The 23681-nt window shown below is 45.2% G+C and overlaps 1 protein-coding gene and 1 long non-coding RNA gene across 2 annotated transcripts; one reads left to right on the top strand and one right to left on the bottom strand.

Moving 5' to 3' along the window:
• Positions 1–4782: 4782 nt before the first annotated feature.
• LOC122130324 (neutral cholesterol ester hydrolase 1-like) lies at positions 4783–9373 on the bottom strand. Its single transcript, XM_042705041.1, has 5 exons — positions 8999–9373; positions 8069–8300; positions 7647–7716; positions 7174–7345; positions 4783–7047 (listed from the first exon to the last, which is right to left on the bottom strand). The coding sequence occupies exons 1-5, from the start codon at positions 9134–9136 to the stop codon at positions 6427–6429; spliced, it is 1233 nt and encodes a 410-aa protein (XP_042560975.1). The 5' UTR covers positions 9137–9373; the 3' UTR covers positions 4783–6426.
• A 3511-nt stretch (positions 9374–12884) lies between these two features.
• LOC122130325 lies at positions 12885–23258 on the top strand. The gene is made up of 3 exons (XR_006151855.1): positions 12885–13030; positions 22547–22685; positions 23011–23258. It is a non-coding gene; the product is annotated as an uncharacterized LOC122130325 (long non-coding RNA).
• The last annotated feature ends 423 nt before the right edge of the window (positions 23259–23681 follow it).

The following is a 23681-nucleotide window of genomic DNA, read 5'->3' as shown; positions in this document are numbered from 1 at the left end:
TCCTTATACTAGGCAGATGTCTTCCCCCCACTCAGTTCAATATCTGGCTTTTTCAATGGAGGCGAGTTTTGTAGAGCACAGCGTGCCGTTTGTCATGTAAGGGTCTGCAGACGTCTTCGTTTGGAGCCCTAATTTGTGGTTTCTGACACACAGGCCTGTGGTGCAACCGAGGTGGAGCTGTGGACAGTTGCGAGCAATTTGCCAAATAAGTGCAAAGTTGCCAAATAAGTGCTCGGCCCGGCCTTGTTTGGGCCAAACATGTCACGCTGCGATTTGATCAGTGGCTATAATGAGGTTCAGATGAAGTCGGCCACGACCCACAAAGCCACGCACAGAAAACCCCCCGACACACACATGGACGAGACCATGGCCCAGACACACACACGGCCGAGTCCCAAATCAGGTACTTAGTGTTAACCAAAGATTCAGATCAACTCTAATTTTAGCAGTGGAGTGTGCCTATCTGCCTTTTACGGGAAGATGAACTGGAAAATGAAACTACATCTCAGCGCCGTAGAATCCAAGGTCACTAAGAAAAAAACAGGGCGTGGAACATGTGAAAATGAAACCAGAGACGCTCGGAGAGGGCTCTTTAGGTGGTGCACTGACTAGTTCAAGGACTTTGTTATCACAAGGAAAGGGTTGTGCAAAAATTCTAATGGGTTCCCAAATGGAAGATAGGCACATAAATGTAGATAATAACCATAACCTCTTAGAGTTAAATGTGTTATCAAAACACGGGCTGACAGTAAACCACAGCTTTGAACCCTCCTACGAGAACAAGCTGTGATAAGATTAACTTTGGCCAAATGAAGGATGGTAATAGCACGAGTGGGAGGGTTTGGTGAGTGTATGACACGCACTGTAAATACACACTGATATACTACTGGAGTAATGGACTTATATAAAGGATGGTCTGCACCATGACATTCATGACACGGAAAAACAAATCTAGTGATTTCTTAAAAAAATAAATGAATCCCTAATGAAATACATTGCAATCTCTGTTTCAAAAGAGAGAAGGGGGGGGGGAGGAGGGGAGGAAGAGGGGGAACACAATGGAGAACAAAGTTTGTGCTGCTGCTCAAGTCTGATCTTGACTTTTCTCTCTCACTCCCAGTGCTCCTTTTTGTCTCCCTCCCTCCCCCTCTCCCTCCCCCTCCCTCCCTCTCTCCCTCCCTCGCTCTCTATCTCTCTCCTGCTCACTCTCTCTATCTCAATCAGCCAGCTGTGCTCGACCGTGGGTCTCCACAGGCTTTCGTGTTGACATGACCCCCCCTCTGAATGGCAGGCAACCTAAACAATGCAACAAATAGCACGGCCGATCTGTTCATATCTGGCACACGTATGCTGCAGGGGTGGAGGAGGAGGAGGAGGAGGAGGAGGAGGAGAAAACTGGTGAAAAAAAAAAAGAGTCGCAGGGACCAATGGGCATGCCGGAAACTCGGGATTTTCCAGCGGCAGCCCAAGAGTTCAAGCTTGGCTCGGTTTGTTTTAGCTGACGCCAGGAAAAGCTCCAGCAGAGACTCGAGCTCATCTCTTAAGGTGGCTCCTCTATGGAGGCTGTCAGCCTGCTGAGCTTTAAAGGGTCTCCACACGCAAATTATGCTCTCCCTCTCCCTCTCCCGGGCTCGCTTTTTTGTGTGGAGGAGCATATCTGGGTGAGATACGTTTTTCTCCTCCTTAGACCGTTTTGTGAGCTCAAACATATTTCTTTGCGACACACGAAGTGATTTAGCAAGTCACGTCCTGGGAATTGCATCGTTTCTCTCAGTTTTGAATGGAATCCAGGCTGCATGAATTCAATCCGTGCGCCCCCCCCCCCCCCCCCCCCCCCCCCCCCCCTCCTTATGTGATCTAAATCATACGTTATGCAGTCAGAAAAGAAGTGGGAAGAAAAGGCTTTTTGAGCAGTGCTATTTTGGAGCGTCTATTCCACTGGGTACTGTAACACACAGGAGCACAAAGGCCTATGCAATTCAGTTAGTGAGTTTATTTTTATATATTAACTAATAGCTTGCAACTGTTGCTTTTCAAAATAAAGGCAGCAGTGGAAGCTGAGGTACATTATAGGTGGGTTTAGAGGTTGTCTTGGGCTCTGGGGGGGGGTATACCCCCCTCACAGTGTATGAAGACATGGTGAGGTTTTTTTGTAGTCTTGTTTTAATGCCTCATTTCACTTGGGGAATCAAGAATTCGGCTGGAAAAGAGGCCCCCTGCTTGAGGAGGCCCAGCTTTCTTTTTTTTTTATTGGGAGAAAAGTGGTCCTCTGGCATAAAGTGTCAATGGGGGGAGGGAGGGAGGGAGGGAGGGAGAGAGGGAGGGAGGGGGGGGGACGACTGAAACCCTGACAGCCAGACCATGTTAACAGACGGGGAAGCTTACAGGTCAAAACAAGGAGGAAAAGAGCGCTTATATCGCATGAAGTCACATATGAGTAAGAGTCACTGGAGAGGAAGGGAGATTCCCAGACTCCGGTGGCTTATGACTGAGTGACTCTTTCTCTGGTGGTGCATGAATGGGCAGTCCATCGTCTCGGCTGAAATCAATCACAGACTGCAAATGGTGCTTACATGGCAGTTGAAGATTTAGAAGATACTGCTGAGATTTCAAAATTCTGATACTTAGGTTTTAATTATCTGGAATTTTTTTACAGAGTTGTAAGAAATGAAGGAAGTTTCTTTGTTTCTGATGCAGCAATCTTTATTCCAGTAAAGTGCAGTTACGAAGCACGTAGAACATACTCCGGATTCAGCGGTGTAGGTCTGAACAACAAGCATCTCTAATTCTAGCCATATATACTGTTCTAAGACACCTCCTAGGCTTCTAATGTAAATGAGCTAGGCTTGTAATGCAAACAGGTCTGGCAATCTTTTGTTGTTCTGTATGATAATCTGGTTTCTCCGACTGAGATGGTTCTCAATGGCCTCCCCCATTCCCATACTATGATTAATTGCAGTCACTCACACCTCAGTCTGCTTCCTGACACCAGGTTTCTGTGCAAATCCATTGTGGGGACCTTTCCTTTGTGACCATGATAAGATAACCATTTTGGATATTCTGCTGGCCAACTTTTGGTGGTCACAGCAGCTGCTTGATCATGAATCTTACAGAGTTCATAATTTAATAAGGTGTAATAATCATGTGGGTTTTTTTGACAGTTAGTTCAGTGCTTATGAGTTTTCAGAAGAATGTTGTTCTCATTCCAAGAGAGGGAGGCAAGTAAGTTGTTGTCTAAGTGATCTTTGCGGATACAAATCTGTGCAAGATGGAAGTTTTTTTTTATTAGTATTTGGCAGGCCTCCGGTTTTTGGGAGGAAAGGCAACGAAAGACCAGTGGTCATCCATGGGTGGGGTCATGATGGATGTCCAGAACTCGTGAGTTAACAACATAAACACACAGATCATTCTGTCGTCAGAGAGATGGCCAAAAACTGAGCTCAAACATCATCTTCCTGCACTCGTCTAAACATCTGAAGATCATCACAGACATGGATGCGGGCAGTGTAAAACAAAGGGATCCATTAACAACAATAAAATGATTGAACAGCCATGAGAGCTTGTCCATTGTGTCTGAAACAGTGAACGTGAGAAGGTACTGTGCTTTTATATTTGCAAGGGAGGCTTCTCCAATCAGACACTACACTGAGCTGACATCACAGTTAATGGCATAGGATATGAGTTATGCTTGTTTAGGGCAGACTATTAGTAGCATCTGTTTTCAGGCATCTGTCCAACAGCAAACAAAGGTAGCTTTAGATAGACTGGCGTGTGAGTCAGTGTCTACATGGCTCTTGTGTCATTAGGGAAGAAAGCCCGCTTCAAGGACTTAAAGACTGAAAACCCCTCATGTGCCCGTGAAGCAAGCTAGTCTCTGACTGTGTGGCCTTAAAGTCAGGAAGCGCAATACAATGTGAACCCGAGTCAAATGATAACATTCTCTTGCACGAGTGGTATGTGAACTTTCACATTCGCACACAACTAGGAGGGTTTTGTTTTCCTTTGCCATAGCTACTGAGCCTGGGTGATTAATGAATAACTCTTTGACCTAACGAGATGGACTGTGATAACTCTGGCTGGCATAGTTTGAGCTACACACCAGGTTTGGCAAGCAAATACCTTCCTCTGGGTGAATTACATAAAGTTTATGCGTATTATGTTCCGTGGATGTTTGGGCACGCTGACAAACTTATCCTCATCTGTGCGAGGGTTTGGAGATCAGGTTTGGTCATGTGACCTGCCACATTCAATTTCAGAGTTGTTTGACATGAAAACATCTATCTTATTTCTCAGAGGGGCTTCCCTGTCAGGGCATGAAAATCAACAGGTTCTTCCAGAAACTTCTGCACAGAATCGTCAGCCTTTGGGGGCCGACGTGCAGCAACACACAGAGTGCTGAGAGCCAAATGTCTGTTCATTCTGAAGAGCTGTTTAACTTCTCACTCTATTCTCAAGATGTTTTATTATTTGTATTGTTCCATTGTAGTCTGGCACACTCTAAACTCGGGAGTTTGAGCTGGTTTCAGGCCAGTACTGTGAAAACTGCTTCAGGGAGAATTTGGAATTCATTTTACTGAAAAGTTCATGAGCACAACCACCAAAAAGCTGAGGTAAGATCTTCTATCCCCAGCATGCTGGATTTGTCTTCACAGCAGGTTTTAAGGGTAGAAGCAACGACTGAAAGAGGCACGGAGGTAGAGACCAAGAGTGACATCTCCTGTTGAAATGACACAATGCAACAATTTAACGGAAATGTCAAATTTAGTGGTTGCAGGGTAGCACACAGTGAAGACTTTTTAATGACAAACAAATAACAACTCAAAATGTATAATCAACTTAAATCACAACAGTTACATTCAGTGTAACAACAGCAAACAGAACAAGCAAAGGGAAGTCTGAGATAATATGGCTCATAACATAACATATGTGTTTTTGGTGAAGACGATTTTGGTTTGAAAATGTGGGAAATGTACATCTTTGTCATACCAGTGGAAAGCTTCAAAACCAGGGAGTTGGAGAAAACAAAAAAGACTACAAACTCATGCTGGAAAAACAGGAATAAGCAAAACAGCAAAACGGCTCAACACATCAAAGCCCTGAAGTTGCTGAAGCATCTTCCCCTCAGTTCTATTAAAAGAACATTCACAGACATAGTGTTTGACGAAGAACTAAGATAAAGACCCACACTGCATTGTGGCTCTCTACCATTCTACATAAATACACAGTGCTGTGGAGTGAATCACATGCTCTCTCCAGAGGTCTCTCTCGTGCGGGCCAGGACTGCTGCAGCACTGAGTGCATTCCTTAGTGCTTATCTCCGCCCGTGGGCCTCTCCGAACCCTCCTGGTTAATACTGCTGGAGCAAACCTCCCAGGCACAGCTCAAGCCTCTGCGGCTACGGAGCTGAATGAAGCATGTTGCCGTGAACAGATCATACTGATCCCTTAATGAATGGAGTTATATCAGTACATAACTGTGGAGTTTGGGAAGGGTAAAGTCAGATTATGACATAACTGGATTTAAAGCTCAAGATGAAATAGGTAAACAAAAACATACACCATATATAAGAACAGTAATATATCATCTTTTAAAATAGATTTCAAATAGGTCATATATACTTAGTGTTTTTATTTTCCCATTGCCTTTGTTATACGTCTATGTTCAAAATATAATATCAATATATAACTCGCGTTCTCAGTTTGTCAATAGAAAAATATACAAATGTTGCTGAAAAATAGCTTTGTTACTGGCTCAGGTGCCAGTTTTGGCATCGCCCAGTATCAAACATATTACAATCCGTCACATGGCAGCTTGTTTACTCTTAAACTGAAGAGAGAAGTGATAGTTTCTTTCATAGTGGTTATCCAAAATACATCTTTCAAGTAATGTAGGATTTCTAAGGCACCCAACACAGATACAGCAACATTCACTTCAAATCCCTGTGTTTCTTGTGTATGGTGTATTGTCCTGTTCCATGTTTCACATTATTCTACAATGACAGTAGTTATTTGGTGATGATATACTGTTAATACAGTGGTCTCACAGACATACATTCTAATAAAAGCTTTGTGATCATATTTGGCTTTGTGCATTTGGGAGTATTAAAGTAAAGTGGAGAGCACACAGTGCCAAATCATTGGTCTGGCTTGTTCCAACAGTTCACTGATCCAAATCACAAAACAAGCCACCTAGTGCCTAGAATAATGGCTTGCGGAGAAATATTGCACTGACAAATAAATTAATTTCATTAAAATGTAACACTATGATTTAAATCCAGTGCCTTAAACCTTATTTGAAAGGTTACAAAGTAGTGGTTACAAGCTTGTCCTATAATACAAGTTGTGTCACAAATGGTCAATTTCAAGTCCAGTTAACATGACATGGAATGACACATCTTTCTCTATTGTACCAGCTCTCTCTGGCCACTCAGAGATGCTCCTGCAGCCAGCGGATGTAGTTCCACATGCTGCGCGTTCCCACGGTGAACTTGGCCGGCCAGAATGAGAACACCATGCAGCCATGGAAGCCATCCTCGTAGTGGTCCCTCGTGACGGCGACACCTGCCTCCTCCAATCGCTGTGCGTACATCAGGCCGTCGTCTCGTAGCACGTCGTGCTCGCACGTCATGATGTAAGCGGGCGGCACCGCCCTCAGCACCTCCTCCTCCGCCAGCAGTGGGGCGGCCCTGACATCCAGGAGTGCCGGCAGCTCCTCCACCACCTGTGCACTGCCCTGGGCTGGAGACACCCGGTGGAAGTCCTTCTGGAAGGACTGAGGGAGCAGACGGGTCCAGTCCACCTTAGCCCTGGCTGCCTCCGGTACCCCAGTCCGGTCCAGGGCTGTGTGGTTGTTGGCCAGCAGGAGAGGAACCAGGCTGGTGTTGCCGTTCAGATACTCCAGCCAGAAGCGGGCCATGACGGAGCGATACAGGATGGGGGTGTTTCCATTCTGCTGATAGGATGGTGTGTTGAAGTCCAGAGCTTGGAGCACAGGGTAGATCAGGGCCTGGACCTTGAATTTGGTGGAGGTTTTGTTTTCAGCGGCCATCTGTTTCAGAAGGAGAGAAGAGGACTAAGAGATCCTTCACTGAGCCTGAAGCATACATACAAGGTAAACATTTGTACTATGACAGTATCAACTATCACTGCCAAATGCACCAACTTTTTTACCGACCTGTTGGACCACAGCAGCCGCCAGGTTCCCCCCGGAACTGTCACCTGAAATAGCCACCCTCTTTGGGTCCACAGAGTACTGCGCCAGAACCTCGGGTCTCAGGAAGAAAGTGGCGGCCTTTAGAGCGTCATAATACGGCTGAGGGAAATGGGCTTCTGGGGCCAGGCTGTAGCTAACAATGATGAAGAAGAAAAAACAAAGTATATTCAACGCGGCAACAGAATGAACACACTGTACATCGTATCCAGACATTCCCAGAAGCAGGAAGAACAATGAGTACAGTACCCACAGCGCCCCACATCCTCATAGGACAAACATATACAGAAGAATTGTCCAGAACAAAGGTCCACAGATAACACACATGTTTTGTTGATTATGTATGAAAACTTCCACAATCTGCACACTATGGTTTAAAATGTAGTGTCACTCATATCATGCTAGCTTTCAAAAGCAAAAGCTTTATTAATACTTACTCAACAGACACGATGACCGCATCCAGTTCCTCTGCCATGTTTCGGCACAGCAAGTCATATGAGCGCATCCCTTTCAAATAAGGAGTCAGGTATTAGAAATGGGTAACAACAAGTCAACAGGTCTTGCGAGTAAGTCTACATATAACAAAAAGTCATGACAGCTTGCTGAGTAGTTCAAATGGTTGAGCTTTGAGAAGAATGGGTGGAACGTTTTGTTAGCAGGACTGCCATTGTGACACCCATGGTTTGGTGTGGCTTCAAAAGGAGGGGATGAAACAAACTGAAGAATGTGTGGGACTGTATTAGTGCTTATTGTTTAGATTCAGGGACCGGATTAGCCAGTCGTTTTTAATATTCACAAGTCAGAACAAGAACACACACACACACACACACACACACGCACATTCATACCCTCTACTCACGTCCACTGCCCATGGCCCATCCACCTCCGTGAAAGTAGACAACGCCCCTCTTGAGATGGTGCTCCTTCACTTGTGTGGTCGGTTCAAACACACGAGCTTGCACACCAGCAAAGGAGGTGTCAGTCACCTGCACTGTCTTACTGGACTGAGGACCTTTCACCTCGACTTTTGACACAATGTAATTAATTACATGGATGTGGTGGCTGAGGCCAAGATCGTGAGCCAAGTCCCCCTGTGTAAAAAGAAGACCAAAGATACTGTAATCATCCCATAATGCAAACCAATGGCGTTATTTGATACTTGTCAGGAAATGTCTGACTGCATTGTATTGAGCACTTTATACACACGAGTTGCAATCGACTAAGCCACATATTGTGAATCTAGGTTTTCGGTTTCTTCGAAATAACATATTCTTGCTTTGTGGAATAATCCACAACACCTGACAACGAAAAGATTACACACAACCACCTACCTACCGGGGTACTGTAACTGAAGTGATCTGGCAACATGTATTAACTAGGACAGCAATCATTGCATACTTGGAGTTAAGTGACCGATGTATGGAACAACAGCGAGCTCATTAAAGAAAATGTAGGGCATATGTTACAAAACGATCGTAGTGCAAGGACAAGACTTGACACAATTGTTACAGACTACTTATCTTGCATAGCCTACCGCCGCTTCTCTGAAGTAGCCTACAAAAAAAAAGCCACTAGGCCTGCAACAGGCAAGGAAATGAGTAACCCGGTTCCATGTGCCACTACATAAAAAGTGTGATAATGGTAAACGCAGACATAACTTCCCATCAATCTAGCACCCTGCTGTTGAAGGCTGTTTCTTGAAAATGACCCGCTATACAATCACACAGATAGTAAAGAGTGGCAGAGAGAAATTGACTGAGCTTCTGATGTGAATGAAGCAGTGGCTTACCATATGCATGAAACTACGGAAAACGGCATCCAGAATCATTAATTTCCATGGCTCGCATACAGTATTAGGTAGCGGAAGGTAAATATAGTACGCAGCTGCCACTGACAATAACAAGGTAGCAGTGACAAACGGCTTCATTTTCAGTATCCTAGCGCAAAACCAGCCTTGGTGGAACAAGGCGTCTCGGTAACCAAAGAGAATTAATTGCGGGCTGCGTGTGAAGCCATCTAAAGCCTAGACTCTAAGGTTATGAAATCTGACAGCATATTCAGAATAAGAGTCCTTAGATTATAACAAAAATATTATCGACGTAGGCAGACCGAACGTTTCTTATGCGGGACGGTGGATTTATAGAATCCAATTCAAAATAGCTTAATGATTCAAATCGTTAACGACTTGAACATCATATGCGTAACCTCGTATTACATTGACAATGTGCAAGGAGTTTTATAGATTTTTACACGTGTCTGTAAACAACTACTGGGAACGTTTAAACTTTTCATTTCAATAGTTAGGGTACAGTAGTAACGCCTCACCTAAAATGTCCTTTCTATGCAAGTAGAAATACAGGGCATATATTAAATGTTGACAAACAGGCTATATTTAACTTGCTTTATTTCAGTCCTTGTGAAGTATCCATTTTATTTTGAAATCAATTGTGTACGGAAGCCTACGAGGAATGCCCACCCACCAAGTAGGCTGGGCCTTTTCTGACCACTGAGAGCATTTGTTTTTATTCTATGACATCTGACAATAAATCGCTTTGGTTGAGGAAGCCCTTACGTTTCCTTCAGAGTTATTGAAGTTCGGCCACTGCCTCCGCCACAGAGCTGAATACGAACAAAATACAATATTAATTTTTACGTGAATGCTATCTGAATTGGACATTTACTATGTCTCGATTATAATTTGAGCATCAAAAATCGTCTTTCTTGTGTGACTGACTATTTTTGTATTGATAAGATACGAAATGGTATCAATACAGGGTTCTGGACTGGGCTACCTACCAACAGAATAAAAATACTAATTCGAGGGCATTAGTCTAACTGTGTTGGCTGTGTTGAATTAAAAAAACAACAACAACAAACAAGCCAAGTTTGAGTCCTCCTGACAGGGAGAGCTTGATTTAATAACCTGCAGATAGCCTCCTGGTTAGATTAAAACTGTGTAAACCAAACATTATAGGGTAGTTCTACAGCAGAAGGCTCAGTCGTTGCGTATTTGGGTTCAAGCTGACATAATGGTGGAGAGGTCCACGCTTGGAGTACTTTACATCGCCACAAGGTGTCACTGCTGATCTATGTTGTGTGCCCTCACACTTCCGAAGCTGTTTCATCATCGAAACGACTTTTTACTAAGACGTTGAAGATAGAAGAGACGACGATAATTAGCTGGACCTTACGTTCTGAATATAAGTGCTTCCATGGTAAATACCGCCTATCATTAAAGTCTTCCTTTGCAAAGCTAGAGTGATGGAGCATGAGCCTGATTGCATCAAGTTCTGCATCATTGAAAAATGTGTCAAAAAAGGGTTGACTCCTCATCAGGCATGGATATGGAAGCGACTCACTCACCGGACAGAGTCTAATCTAGGGGCCAACTTGACGTTTCCCTCCAACCATAGGCGGAGATCCCGGGGGGGACGGGGGGGACGTGTCCCCCCCCTACCATAAAGTTGTCCCCCCCCAACAATCATTGGAAACTACACTTTTTTTTTTTTTTAATATAGTAATATGAAATAAAAATACGACGACACAAGCGGTGCTAATTATAGACGTAAAACAATGTGTTTTTTAAGTGTTGAAAAATCATGTTCCCCCTATTCCTCAAAGTGGGTTGGTTCACATGCTGTTTCAAACGGGCAGGGCTACCGGCAGCTCCGTGTTTCAGTTAATCAGCCCAGTAGCCTACACGGTCAGATTGTCAGACTGTTTCCTCCTCTGTCCCCTGCCGCTGCCGCTATGATACACGATATCTAAAGAGATTTACCTCATTCTCGAACGCAGTAAGAACATGTAAAGAAGAAGTTTTTTTTCTAAACTTCATTTACGAAGTTCCAATCGATATGCACAAGTATACATACGTTTATTAATGGATTGGCATGACAACGTGAACGTTTGCCCATAACACACGCATGCCGGTCATTAACACCGTTAAGATAGCTAGCTAGACAGTCTAGACACTGTCCTGTCAGGGGCAGGTTCATGCTAGTTAATAAACGTAGGTCTACATCTCAGTGCCTCTCCAGATTTGTTAAATTATCTGAAGGTAAATTAATGTCATCTTTTCCTGCGGTCCATTAACTATGCTGGAATTGCCAAATGGGGTGGCAGTGGTACAGGGGGTAGAGAAGTCGTATTATAATCAGGAGGTTACTAGTTCGATTCCCTGTCAAAGTGTCCGTGAGCTGTTATATAACTTATTTAAGCATCAAGTTCTCTTGAACTTTAGACATTATTTGTCTGTAAATAAATATTTCGTGTTGGTACATTTAATGCTGTTTAGAGAATTCTAAAATGACTTCGATATTCTGTTTGTAAATGTGATAAGAGAATTTGGTATTTAGTAGTTTATTTTTAGCAGCAATTTTTTCATGTCCCCCCCCCCCCCCCCCCCGGAATTACTCTCTGAAATTTGACCATGTATTGTCCCCCCCTACAATGAAATGGGATCTCCGCCCCTGCCTCCAACAGATAACATCTGAATGTTGCCAAGAAAAAGAGGACGTGAGAGACAACAACATTGTAGAATATGAATAAAGGTCTTCACATAAATCACAGTTTAATGTACCCGTATTTAAAGGAAAAAGGGAGGAATAACAAAAGAAAAAATGGAGAGAAAAATAAAAAAAACAGATAAATAAATCTAAGCGCGTGACTGTCTGTTATTGCTTCTGAATCTGATCAGAGGCTGCCTTTCCTCCTTGGAGTGTGTAGGCGCACATCTGTGCAGACGTCACGCCTAAATGCAGCTGTGCGGAAAGTAGGGCAAACAACCCAAATGTGCGCCTGTGTGTGGTTAGGATCCCGGAGCGCGGGCGTGAGTCGTCTTGCATGCGCAGTCTGGGTGCAGTGTCAATCGCGTCGCCCTCCTTCATGGCCTCCCAATTTATACCGCCAAATCAAATGTAGTGTTTGGGTTTTAATTAAAATAGGCTGTAATTTGATTTGGTTATGGTAAAAATCAGAATATGATTGCTGTTCTTCTGAACATATTAGAGACATACAGTTTTATCCATTTGAATCCCACAAGGAAACGAGCTAAATTTGACCGCTTAATGCAATACAGGTAGCATAAGCTACGCTACCTAAATATAGGCTACACGGTTTACAAAAAGTTGTTTTAGTCTGTTCCCGTAGATCACATAAAGGATATATTTGATATCCTTAAAATGTCTATATCTCCTTCACCAGTCGCCCTCTGGCAATCGAGCCATCAGTTGCGTGGAAAAAACTCAATGTATAACCAAATCCCCCCGTTCCATATAAACTAGAATTTCAGAGACCCTTTCTCGCAGAATAGGTCATTCGGTTTTTTTTTTCTTATAAAGCTTTTACTGAAATGGTACCATGAGTTATTAAAATGTTATAAAAACCCTTTTTCCCCAACGGGCTCTAGGCTACCTTTAGGGTTTTTTTCTGTGATAACGAGCAAATACGGTTATTTCAAGGTCTCTGCTATTTCCTTTATGATCCTAGAGGCTTAAGTTTAACATAACATGTCTCAAATAAGTTCTATTAACTGTCATAATTGTCGTTGCATGATGCGCAATTAGCCTACTGAATTAATTTTCTGAGGATCTCCAAGAATGGGAACCACAGACCCACAGATGAGGTAGGCTACTTAGTATTATACGGTAGAATTGGGCACGTCTACTCCCCCATGTGCGTTGACACATAATTGACATGGCGGAATCCCATACTAGCTTGGACCGCGGTAGACGCTGCAGTCTGGGAATGGCTACATTTTGATTCAAGATTGGGAAAAAAAGTGGATACACGCCTCGATCGTCAAAGATTTCGCAATTCAAAGGTAAGACACATGCGATATGTTGCTTTTTCGTCGTGGTCAATGTTCGGACATTTCATGTGACCTATATTACTTCAAAGTTACAAAGTTGCAGAAAATTGCTGGGGCGAGAAGACGCCGGTTGTCTGCTTGGATGGAAATAGGAAGTCTTGGCTTTTAGTGGAAAACGAAAGTTTCACAGCTTACTCGCAGCGCATTCGTTTCGTTTTTGAGTTGAATGTTTTGTTTTGACTATTAAATTCAGACTTTAAAGGCTATTTTCATTACCTTATAGACTACATATTTAACTTGATATTGTCGTTGTTCATTTATTTCCTTAAACGCTTTGTGTTGCCAGTTGTGCGTCAGAGTTTTGGAACTTAGTATGACTTCGCGCTGCAACAAAGTAGGTTAACATACTAACAGGCTACTATGTCGTATTTTCTTTCAAACTCGATGTGAGCTATATTTAGACAGTAGCGATTTGGACATGATAACAATGCTTCACTTGTCGACATTTCTGGAATTGGAACCTGATCGGTGTTACGAAACTTAGTCTCCATACTTATTTCCAAAACCAGTGCTGGTGTTTGCATATTAATGTGATCAATGGAAGTTCTTGGACTTATTGCACAAAAAGTTTTCATGGGATACAGGAGTCAGAGTTGACACGTCAAATCCCCCTTACAGGTTTGCCTATAAGGATGGCGTCATGCCAATGATTAAAGGGCAGTATTGGCGAAGCACTGAACGCGCCATCAGACAGACAACAACGTCTAAAGTTGTTTTGTCGTAAGGTGTAAATTTGAGTAGTTTGCAGATGTCTTGGCTACTATTATCGATTTAATCGATTAACTTTATCAAATGTCTGACGTCACAGACAGGGGCAATAACCTATTGCATCAAGTTTGAAAGATTGGCTAATTACATTCAGGTGGTGAAGTCGGAGCAAAGTAACTTCTGTTGGGATGTTTTTAGCGCTTTTTACAACCCCCGGGCACTGCAGAAAAATTCTAAACTCGATCCCGGCGGCAGTTTTGAGAGCGCGAAATGTTAGCATAGGCAGGAGAAATCTGATCCCAAATATATGACGTCAGATGAAATTCCAAAGCGAGGCAGAGGTGAAGCTGACCGATTCCTTTGGTCTAACGATAAACTGGACTGCTATTTTAGTTGTTTTGCTAAAAAAAAACTGTCATCACAGCTTTATGATAAGTACTCATAAATGTTTGGTCTCCGTATGGGCACGAATAAAGCCTTAGAAATGCGATTAAAGGTGCGTCTGCGGGAGTCTCAAAGAGGCGAATAACACAATGGGTATTTTGTAGGCCTATTGGTGCAAGTAAAACATCCAACCGTTTATAGATGAGGGACCAGGGTCTTCTGCTGTTGTCAGGTACTTTTCAGGTTGGTGACAGACAGTTCCCCTTTGTTGTCTTTTTGTCATAGCTGTAAAGAATGCCTTGCATTCACGTAGTTCAGTGTTACTTTAATGCTTGCTCAGTTGTCTGGCATCCACCCCCCCCCCCTTCCAGCAAACATTTCCCTCTCCCCCCAGGACCTTCCTCCCAACCCTAGAAATTACAAGAATGTTAAGCCTCTGGTGTTATCAAATAGCTCTATTCTTGGGCTCAACTGCCCTTAACATGACTAAAGCACCAGAAATTCCTCACACCTTACCCCCACCTCCTATTTTCTTAACTGCTAAGGATATGAACATCATTGATCATTTCACCTGATTACTGATAAGCTCATTTGACATCAAATTCAACTTTTTTAAGGCAATCTTTCACAGCAACTTGTACCGTGATCAAGAGGGAAGGGTAGCATATTCCCCTCTCTACCAATGTCGTATGTTTTGCACCTGGGTTATTGTCATCCAACAGTACCCCCCACCTCCACCCCCAGTCATTCATGCCCCCACTCATTTCTCTGAGGCCGCTGAGTCCCTGCTGTGCAGACACTTTGAAGTGTGCTGATGTTATCCACTTACACAACTGGCAGAAATCCTCTGCCATGTCTTTAATTGGGGAAGAAGTCAGGCAGTGTACCCCAGCTGTCTTCGTTGATTCCTGCCGGGGATTTAAAGGGGGTTTGTTTGGCTGTCATCATTGAGCCCTTGTTGTTGTAATATCTGTTATGCAGATATCATTAAATACAGCTACCCCAGGGCTCACTTTGTGGTTTTTGAGATTTTTTTTTCTCTCTCTGCTTTAAAACTCTTTGCACATTTGGAGGAGATTATAGGGCTCTGCAGTCTCGTGTATAAAGAGTTTTGATGGTATCACGTTCAAAGGGATCAGAAATCTTTTCCTGATTAGTACAGAGTAGGGTGTTCATTATTGTGTTTATCAAGTGCTGATGTAAGCTTTTTAAGTGCTTTACTATCAACACACTAAGTCAATCAAGACTGTGGAAGACTTTGGCATTCAGAGGTAGAATGGTAATATTTAATATACATGCTTCTGGACACATTTGTCATTTTTAAACATCTAACCTGTTAGTCCTATTGTTGGATCTATATTATTAGTGGATCGGATTTGGGAATCTTGATGGCTTCATGCTCAAGTATATTCATGAGGTGGCAGTGGCACTATGCCAACTAAACCATCGTCTTGGGGACAAGAATCTCAACCATGCGCTGAGCTGTCCCTCCAGGGCGGCTGCATCCCAAGCGCACAGTAAATGCATTGCGACCTCCTGTTGCAACAACAAGAGGCCGGATTGGGCTAGGATGATATCTTGTCTGGACACGTCTGCTGCGCTGAAGGAGACTCCACGATAGGATCTCCTCTGGCTCACCGCTCACCGCTCACCTCCCCCCTCTCTCGTAAAAAAATACCCCATTGCAATGCAGTGGGCCCTCAAAGTGAACGACCCCCTTTTTCTTTTGTGTGTTTGTTTATCTGTTTTGCTTTGTTGTGCTCAGTTGTGTTCCCAGGGTACCCAGAGGGTAGCCTAATCTTTTACTAACATCTTGAAGTGAGTTGGAGATGGGCCCTGCAATGTGTATTGGCTCCCAAGGTGTTTTGCAACCAGGCGGAGTTGGCTAGCGAGGGCATGAAGCATGTGCATGGATGTGACGACCGTGGAGGGATATGTAAATGTTTCTTCTTGTTGTCAATATGCCTTTAAAGCTCCGTGAGTTTTTGTCCTAGAGTCAAGAAAAGAACACCCTTTAAGAAACCTTTAATCTTCTACATACATGGCACTTGTGCATGAAATGTTTTTAGTTAGAGGAAATATACAAAAAACATCAAGGCATGTCAGAGTATCTAAAAAAAAAGTCTAACAGGCCTCAGTCTTTTAGGGGTTAAAGCTCAGGGAGGTTGGGCTCATTGAACTGTTAACGTGGCAGGTTAGAGGGTGCTGCCCCTACTCTTGATTTTGCCCCTTGGAGGGGAAGTGTTTTCTGCCCTTATTCACTCTTGACGGCCCAGGAGAAATATGGAGCAAATCAGCAGTGTTTGGGCCCCCCAATAACACCACCTTCCACCTAACCATTCCAACCCCTTTCCCCTAAGATTTCAGTTAGGAAGACACGTGCACACATACACACAAACATGTGTGTGTGTGTGTGTGTGTGTGTGTGTGTGTGTGTGTGTGTGTGTGTGTGTGTGTGTGTGTGTGTGTGTGTGTGTGTGTGTGTGTGTGTGTGTGTGTGTGTGTGTGTGTGTGTGTGTGTGTGTGTGTGTGTGTGTGTGTGTGTGTGTGTGTGTGTGTGTGTGTGTGTGTGTGTGTGGCAGCCTTGTGCACACAAAGACATACTGGGCCAATTTTTTTTGTAAAATGTAGTTTGAGGCCCGAATGAGGATCAGGAATGTGACCTGCTGACCCTCTAAAGTAGAAAGGAGGGGAGCGGGAGAGGGAGAGGGAGAGCGTTAAAGGGGGGAGCTAGGAGGAGGTGAAGTAGGAGGAGCTAGTCTGTGATTTCAACACATAAACACACATCAGATGGTGGGGTGTTTTAACAAACAAACAAGGCTGACTGCTGTCAGTTTTTTATTGCACAAACGACTCACTGCAACACACACGTGTTATATATATATATATATGTAGGCGACACAGGACACACACACACACACGCAGGCCTGAGGTCGCCGTGAATTCAACTAGGAATAAATTAGGGGAGCAGGGTTGTGTTGTTTCTTTAGGGGGACAGATACTGCCCCATGGCAGTCAGTGCCTGTGGTGGCCGGGGTCTCTCGGGCCGCTGAATGACGTGTTGACACAGCTCCTGGAGAGAGGGTCGTCACTTGGGCAGGACAACGGAGGCGTGCGTTTCAAAAAGCACCACAACACAGGCGAGCACTCTCTCGTAGTGTGTTGTCGCATTTTCTATTTTTAATTATTTATAATTACAATGATGTGAAATTGAATTTGAGCGTGACCACATGAGACTATTCAGCCTGATTGTTCATGGAAGGCAGGGAGGTCCCTCACAGAGGCACAAGGCCCCGCCAGTGACGTGGCACATTTGCTTTGAGTTTTGCATTAGTCAACATTGGCCAGCAGCTGCCTCGTCATACATGTCTTTCTCAGCCTGTTTACTCCCACCCCCCACCCCACCCCTCGGATACGCTCTACCCTGTCATTTCTTCGTCCTCCCATCACTAGAAGGCCGCTTGTGTGGTCGTCGAATCGTTTCCACTTTTTTATGCTTTTATTTGTGCTGTACGACCCTGATACATTTTCCTGTCTTGTTTTGAAGGGAGTATGATTCATGTGGAGGGAACAGCTTGACCTGGTTTAGATGCGCTCGGCCTCCTCGTCTGGTGATACTGAATGCTCCGAGGCTGGATCAGGTTTCAGCTGCGGAGGCTGTGGAGGGGTGGGGGGGTTACGCAATACCAGAGCCTGTTCCTGGGAATCCTCTTGTCTCCGTTCTCGTTTTCTTTCTTCCTTTCTTTTTCCTGTGGTGCCATGTTTTGTTCTCTGCTCTTCATCACAACATCCCTCGGCATTGTTCGGTCAGATGAGAGCTGGAGTTAACCGCGGATGAGGTTTCAGTGCCCTGCAGGAAAAGGGCTGGAGCACTGGGCTCGCCTGTGCGGGCCTGCATTGTGTGTTTCGGGTGGATCTGGGTCGCTCACGCCCTGGTACATCTTCATTAGGTAACGCTCCCATCACCAAAGAGACAGCCCACACTCTTCTTTTGGGACGGGTTTAGGTGTCACTCTTCTTTTGGGACGGGTTTAGGTGTCACTCTTCTTTTGGGACGGGTTTAGGTGTCACTCTTCTTTTGGGACGGGTTTAGGTGTTGTGGCTCAGGTCAGGGTGTATGGGTGAACATGTGCTGCACAGGCCACTGCAGGATGATGTGGTTCTCTAGCCACAGACTCGACTTCGAACCTCCACACCTCCCATCTTCTTCTATGCTTCCCCATGCATCTGTCACCTATAGCTCCACATCCACATTGACTGCGGGGTTTTCTGCTTACAGCACATTGCTGCCCCAGCCGCCCCCCAGCCCCCCACCCCACCCCTCCACTAGGGAAGCAGACTGGTCACAGTTATTTACTCAGACTACTCCACACAGTTTGCCAGATGGGTGAGGTCTTATCGGCTGTCTGGTTCGTGTGGTGGCAGGTAAAGTCGGCTGAACATTTAGCCACAACGTCAGCCCGGCTGCATACCTGTCGCGTGCTTTCAGTTTCCTGCCTGTCAGTTTAGGCTTAGCTCTGTCTGCAGGATATAAAAAAAGGTTTTTTTAATCTGTCTGCCTCTGGGGAAGAGGTGACGAGTTGAAAAAAAAAAGAGGGGAGGAAAGGATAGAGGAAGGGATATTTTTAAAGACGTGATTTCATCTCTCCGGCTGATGTTGATCCGAGAGGCAGACGTGAGTCATGAGAGAGAGAGAGGGAGAGAGACGAATGGAAACGGTGAACACTCGGAGAGGTGAGAGTTTGGGCTGTGCAGACGACTGTCTGTTGAACAGTTGTGTGAGAGTGTGGTTCGAGGTGTGTGAGAGGACCCAGCTGTACGTTTGCTGCCACTCAGCTGCACACAGGGCTCTAGAGGGTGCAAAGGGAATGAGGGTGAAGAGGAGGAAAGTATAGAGGGAGAGGCTCAAAGAGAGAAGTTTTTACAGAGTTAGAAAGGGTCTCTCTCTCTCGCTCTCTTTCTCTCTGTCTTTCTCTCTCTCTCTCAGAGATATGGGGTGGGGGTGTGAAGAGCGATGGTTTCCCTGGTTTCCCCCAGTTTCCTCTCGTGTTATTACATATCATTAGGTGGATTATAGGGCCCGTGCCAGACCGGCTCCCCATCCTGGCCCATAAAACTGCCAGACGTGAAAACAAGTCTTCTCTCTCTCTCTGCTTTTTTTTTTTTTTTTTTTTTTTTGGTTTCTCTCAGGAAAAATCTGAGTTTGAGGAGTGTAAAGAGAGATTTGGAATGACCGGGGCTTCAGGAGAGGTGAGGTTTGGTTGCCGTTGTGAGGCATCCTGTAGTCTCTCACAGCTGATTTCTGATGAGTCCCAGCTGGTTGTGGTTGGTTGGGTGGCAGGGAGTGTCCTCAGGATACACTGGCTGCAGTCAGCCACGAGGGTCCGTGAAGACTTACTGCATCACCATTTAAATCCTGCTGGGGGTATTATTTGATCAACTGAAACAAATAGTGAGCTTGATTGTGTTCTGTGTAAATGTGTGCATGCACTGAAAAACAGCCTTTGGTCAAATGGCATGAAAGACACAGAGGAGGTGTTTTATAAAGATTAGCTTTTTTTATGTGCTGTTGACACTGCATATACCTCAGAAAAAAGGGTTGAGTAGGACACGCTCCTATGGCAGACCCAAAGGTGGAAAATGCAGTGGTCTCAAACGGACCTCTTTCATTTGTGTTGCCTTTCAAAATTGCTCCCCGTCATCTCTAAAGCTACCAAGGAGATGCTGTTTCCAGGGTAACGGTTGTTTCCATAGTGTTGTTTTGGTTGTGTGGAAGGCATGCGGACGGTGCTGTGGGTGGGAGTGTTGGCTTGGAGGAGAGAGGGGGGGCGGGGATAGGCAGAGGGGGGGGGGGGGGGGGGGCAGTAGGAAAGTTGGAGGGGAGAGACACAGACAGACTTGGAGAGAGAGAGAGAGAGCGATGGATCTTGGGGGTCAGTATGGGAATAATCTGGGGAATAATCTGGGGAATACCCTCATAGGAGCGCTGTGTCCAGGGCATGAAAGGCCCCTCTGTCTCAGTGGCAGGCGACACACACTGTGACATAGTTATAACAGTGTGACCCTGGATGGTAGGGGGTATGGCCTTTTCTTTTCTCCCCTCATCCTTCTCACCGTCATCTTCTTCAGATTGCTCCAGTCTCTCAGAACATTTCTCTTGGGAAGATTTGGCCCTAAAAAAAAACAAAAAAACTTCCCAAATGCCTCCTGCTCCTACCCCACCCCAAGGAGGAGAGGCACAAGAGCTCCTGAGGAATGAAGAGAATGATGGGGCGGGCGGGCGGGGAGCGCACTGGAACAGTCTCCGGGAAAGACAGGAGGGAGCGGCGGATGTGTGTGTGCCCCCAGGGACCTGACGTGTTAACTCACAGTGTTAATGATCTTAGCCCTGCTGCTAAATTACATGAATGTCCCCCTGTGTTCCTTACTGATGGTTGCAGAAACCAAGAGTTTCAAGTTAACCTTTTTCACCCTAAACGCTAAATGCTTCAAAAGAACATTTGGCGTATTTGGTAGCTGGTGAGTGGGAAGGAAGGTGTTTACTGCCCACTAAACCCCGTGGTCCTCACAAGTCCCCCTTCTCCTCTCCTCTCCTCTCCTCTCCTTTGAATTGGCTGTGGTCCTCACAAGTCCTCCCTCTCCTCTCCTCTCCTCTCCTCTCCTCTGAATTGGCCGTGGTCCTCACTGCCCTCTCCTGTAGAGCTGACGTTCAGCGAGTGAGCCACAGGTGCTGTGAGGGAAAAGGTCTTTTTGGCTTTTCAGCTTGCGCTGTGCTTTTGGTTTTGGATTTTTGGGGTTTGAGCTTAGTCTTCAAATAACATTGAAAGCCTAAAGGTTGGAGCCTCGGCAGTTACATCTGCAGCCTTTCCTTGCAGGGTCAGACATCTCCCCACCCAGACGTATCCGCTTGCTTCCAGCTTACAGGCATTGCTGCACTGCTCACAAGAATTTTGGCAAAGGAGTGGAAAAAAGGCAAAAGAGTCAAGTAGAAAGCTAATCCCCAAAATTTGAACATTTAATTGGAAACATAGACCGCATTTGTTTTGGCAAGGTTAGCCTGATTTGTCTCCACTGATAGTGAGTGGGTGATTGCTCCTGAGAGAGAATTGTAGACATGATGTATGTATTGCATGATGCATTGGCCAAGGAGATATGCAGAAATGAACAAAGTTATCTAGCACATTTGGATTGGGTGAAAAAAGGTCATTGATCAGCAAGTATTTGAGCCTTTTGCTTTTGTTGTTACACTTGCATGAGATAGTTGTTTTTTGTAAGACAACTTCTGAAGGGTCGTGAGTCATCTGAGGGGTTGATGACCTCTGAAGCCCCAGCTGGGGACCTTTCCTTCCATCCCTTTGACTGATCTGAAGCTGCGCCGGCTCCAGACGGCTGTGTCTCTCAGTGGAAGAGATGAGGAGACGGAGGGGGCAGAGATTGTGCAGACTGTGAAGGTGGCTGGCTGGCAACCTCTTTGGTTTAAGTGGGCCAGTGGCCTCAGACACTCAGCCCAAATCCCATGGTACCGGGCCAGAAGGTGATCGACTGCAAGAGAACTGCAAAGCTTTTCCTGACTCCCTGAAAGTGCAAGAGCTGTCAGGAGTGCTCCTTACTTTCCCCAACAGTGGCCATCTACTCCCACGGAAGGAGTTCACCAAGAGGTTGGGATAGGTTTAGCCCAAAGTGCTGACTCTGCTTAATCATCGCTGGGCTGCCAGGTCCCCTAAATTAAATCTTTTATTAATTTCCGCCTTTGAGTCGCTTTTAATGGAGCCATCTTCAGGTGCTGTCCTCTTCTGCTTCGGCTGGAGCCTCAGACTGTTTTGACTTTGCAGGCAGAAAGCATCTCTCTGGAAGAGCATTGAGAGGACTAGCTCCCGTTTGTGGAAAATCGCAGCTCCATAGGCTCCTTGTTATCCCCAGCAGTGTAGGCATGCAGGCTTCTCGTCTTACACCCCCCCCCCCGCCCCACCACTCCCTCTCGGCCCAAATCTCCCAGCTGTGTGGGGAGAAGGAACCGGCCGCTCTATAACGGCATTTATACACACATGACATCATGCCCATTCGGATTACATCATCATATAAACGACGGTGACATCAGAATGACTTCACTCATTCTCTCTTAACCCGCTAGTAACCTTCCGTGAGGAGAAAAAAATGTGTGCGTTTGTGTATATATATATGTGTGTGTGTGTGTGAGAGGGAGAGGTTGCTGTTTCACTTAACTTAGAGGTTGTCATCATTTTTTCCACTTAAAAAAAAAAAAATGACTTTTCTGTATAGGCGTTCATAGCTCATCTTCTCTGGTTCCGCTCTGCAAGTTTAAAGCTTAGAGGTTGTCATCATTATTTCCCATTTTTCCCCCCGTCTGCCCCACAGAAAGGGGGTCCTGGAGAGGTCTCCATGAATGTACGTCACAATGATGATGACGGACCAGATGCTGGACCTTCCGCCGCCGCTGCTGAACGGCGAGGTTCCCGTGATGCACCCCATGATGAATGGGGACTCATCGCAGCAGGTGAGGACACGACCCTATTGGTCCCCCACGCCTCCAATACCCCCCCTCCCTCCCTTCTCTTTATTGTTGTCATGGTTGCATCCTGGCATGTGTTCTGATCAGAGTTATTCTAAGTTTGACATTTTCGTTCGTTTTCATTTGTATTTAGCCTTTCAGTTTGGTCAGTCAAACAGAACAGGACAAAGTGGCATAGCAACCACAATGCAAATCGAGGGGGAAAATTGTCAAAATACGAAATCATTTTTTGGATTGGATTTTTTGGCTACTTTTAGTTTTAGTCTGTTAACTATAATGACCCTGGTTCTGATTCCCTGTCGTTCCACAGGTGATTGTGGTCCAGGTGAACCCAGGCGAGACGTTCACCATCCGGGCAGAGGACGGGAGTCTGCAGTGCATACAAGGTCGGTATCCAAGACACACACACACACACACACACACACACCATCTCCCCTCACACACACACACACACCACAACATGGCCTTCAGGGCTCACTTTGCTGTGACATCATCCAGTTTGGACTGGGCCTCAATGGAGACTTGATGGCAAGCATTAAGAAAAAAAAAAAAAGAAATTGCCTTTCAAAGAACCACATCCCTAAATCGTGCTAAATTGGCTCTTCACAATGCACCACTAACTTCATAAAGCGCTTTTAAAGGCTGGCAAACCCTTCCTTAAACGAGGACCGTGCTATGCTACTCATGTAAACAAATAAAATGTGGACGGGCAGAACAGCCAACCACATGCTAGCCGCTTGCTTTGTTGCCCGTCGCAACAGCGTGTGCTGCTGACAGGGAGCTCCCGCTCCTGGGGTAATTTGATTTCTCAGATGAGAGTCGCAGATTTGCCTGCGGTCGGCTAGCTCAGGGTCAAGTGAGACGAGCCAGGAAAAAAGGGCAGTGAGTTCACACTGTGGAGCGGAAGCTCGTGAACATGGCATCGCACGTTGTCATGGCGCAGGCTAACATATCAACAACTGTGCAGGCATATTATTCCAC

This window comes from Clupea harengus, unplaced genomic scaffold (genome assembly GCF_900700415.2).
Source record: "Clupea harengus unplaced genomic scaffold, Ch_v2.0.2, whole genome shotgun sequence".
NCBI lineage: Eukaryota > Metazoa > Chordata > Actinopteri > Clupeiformes > Clupeidae > Clupea > Clupea harengus.
Note: the sequence above shows the minus strand (reverse complement) of the source record. Positions and strands in the feature narration are given on the sequence as shown.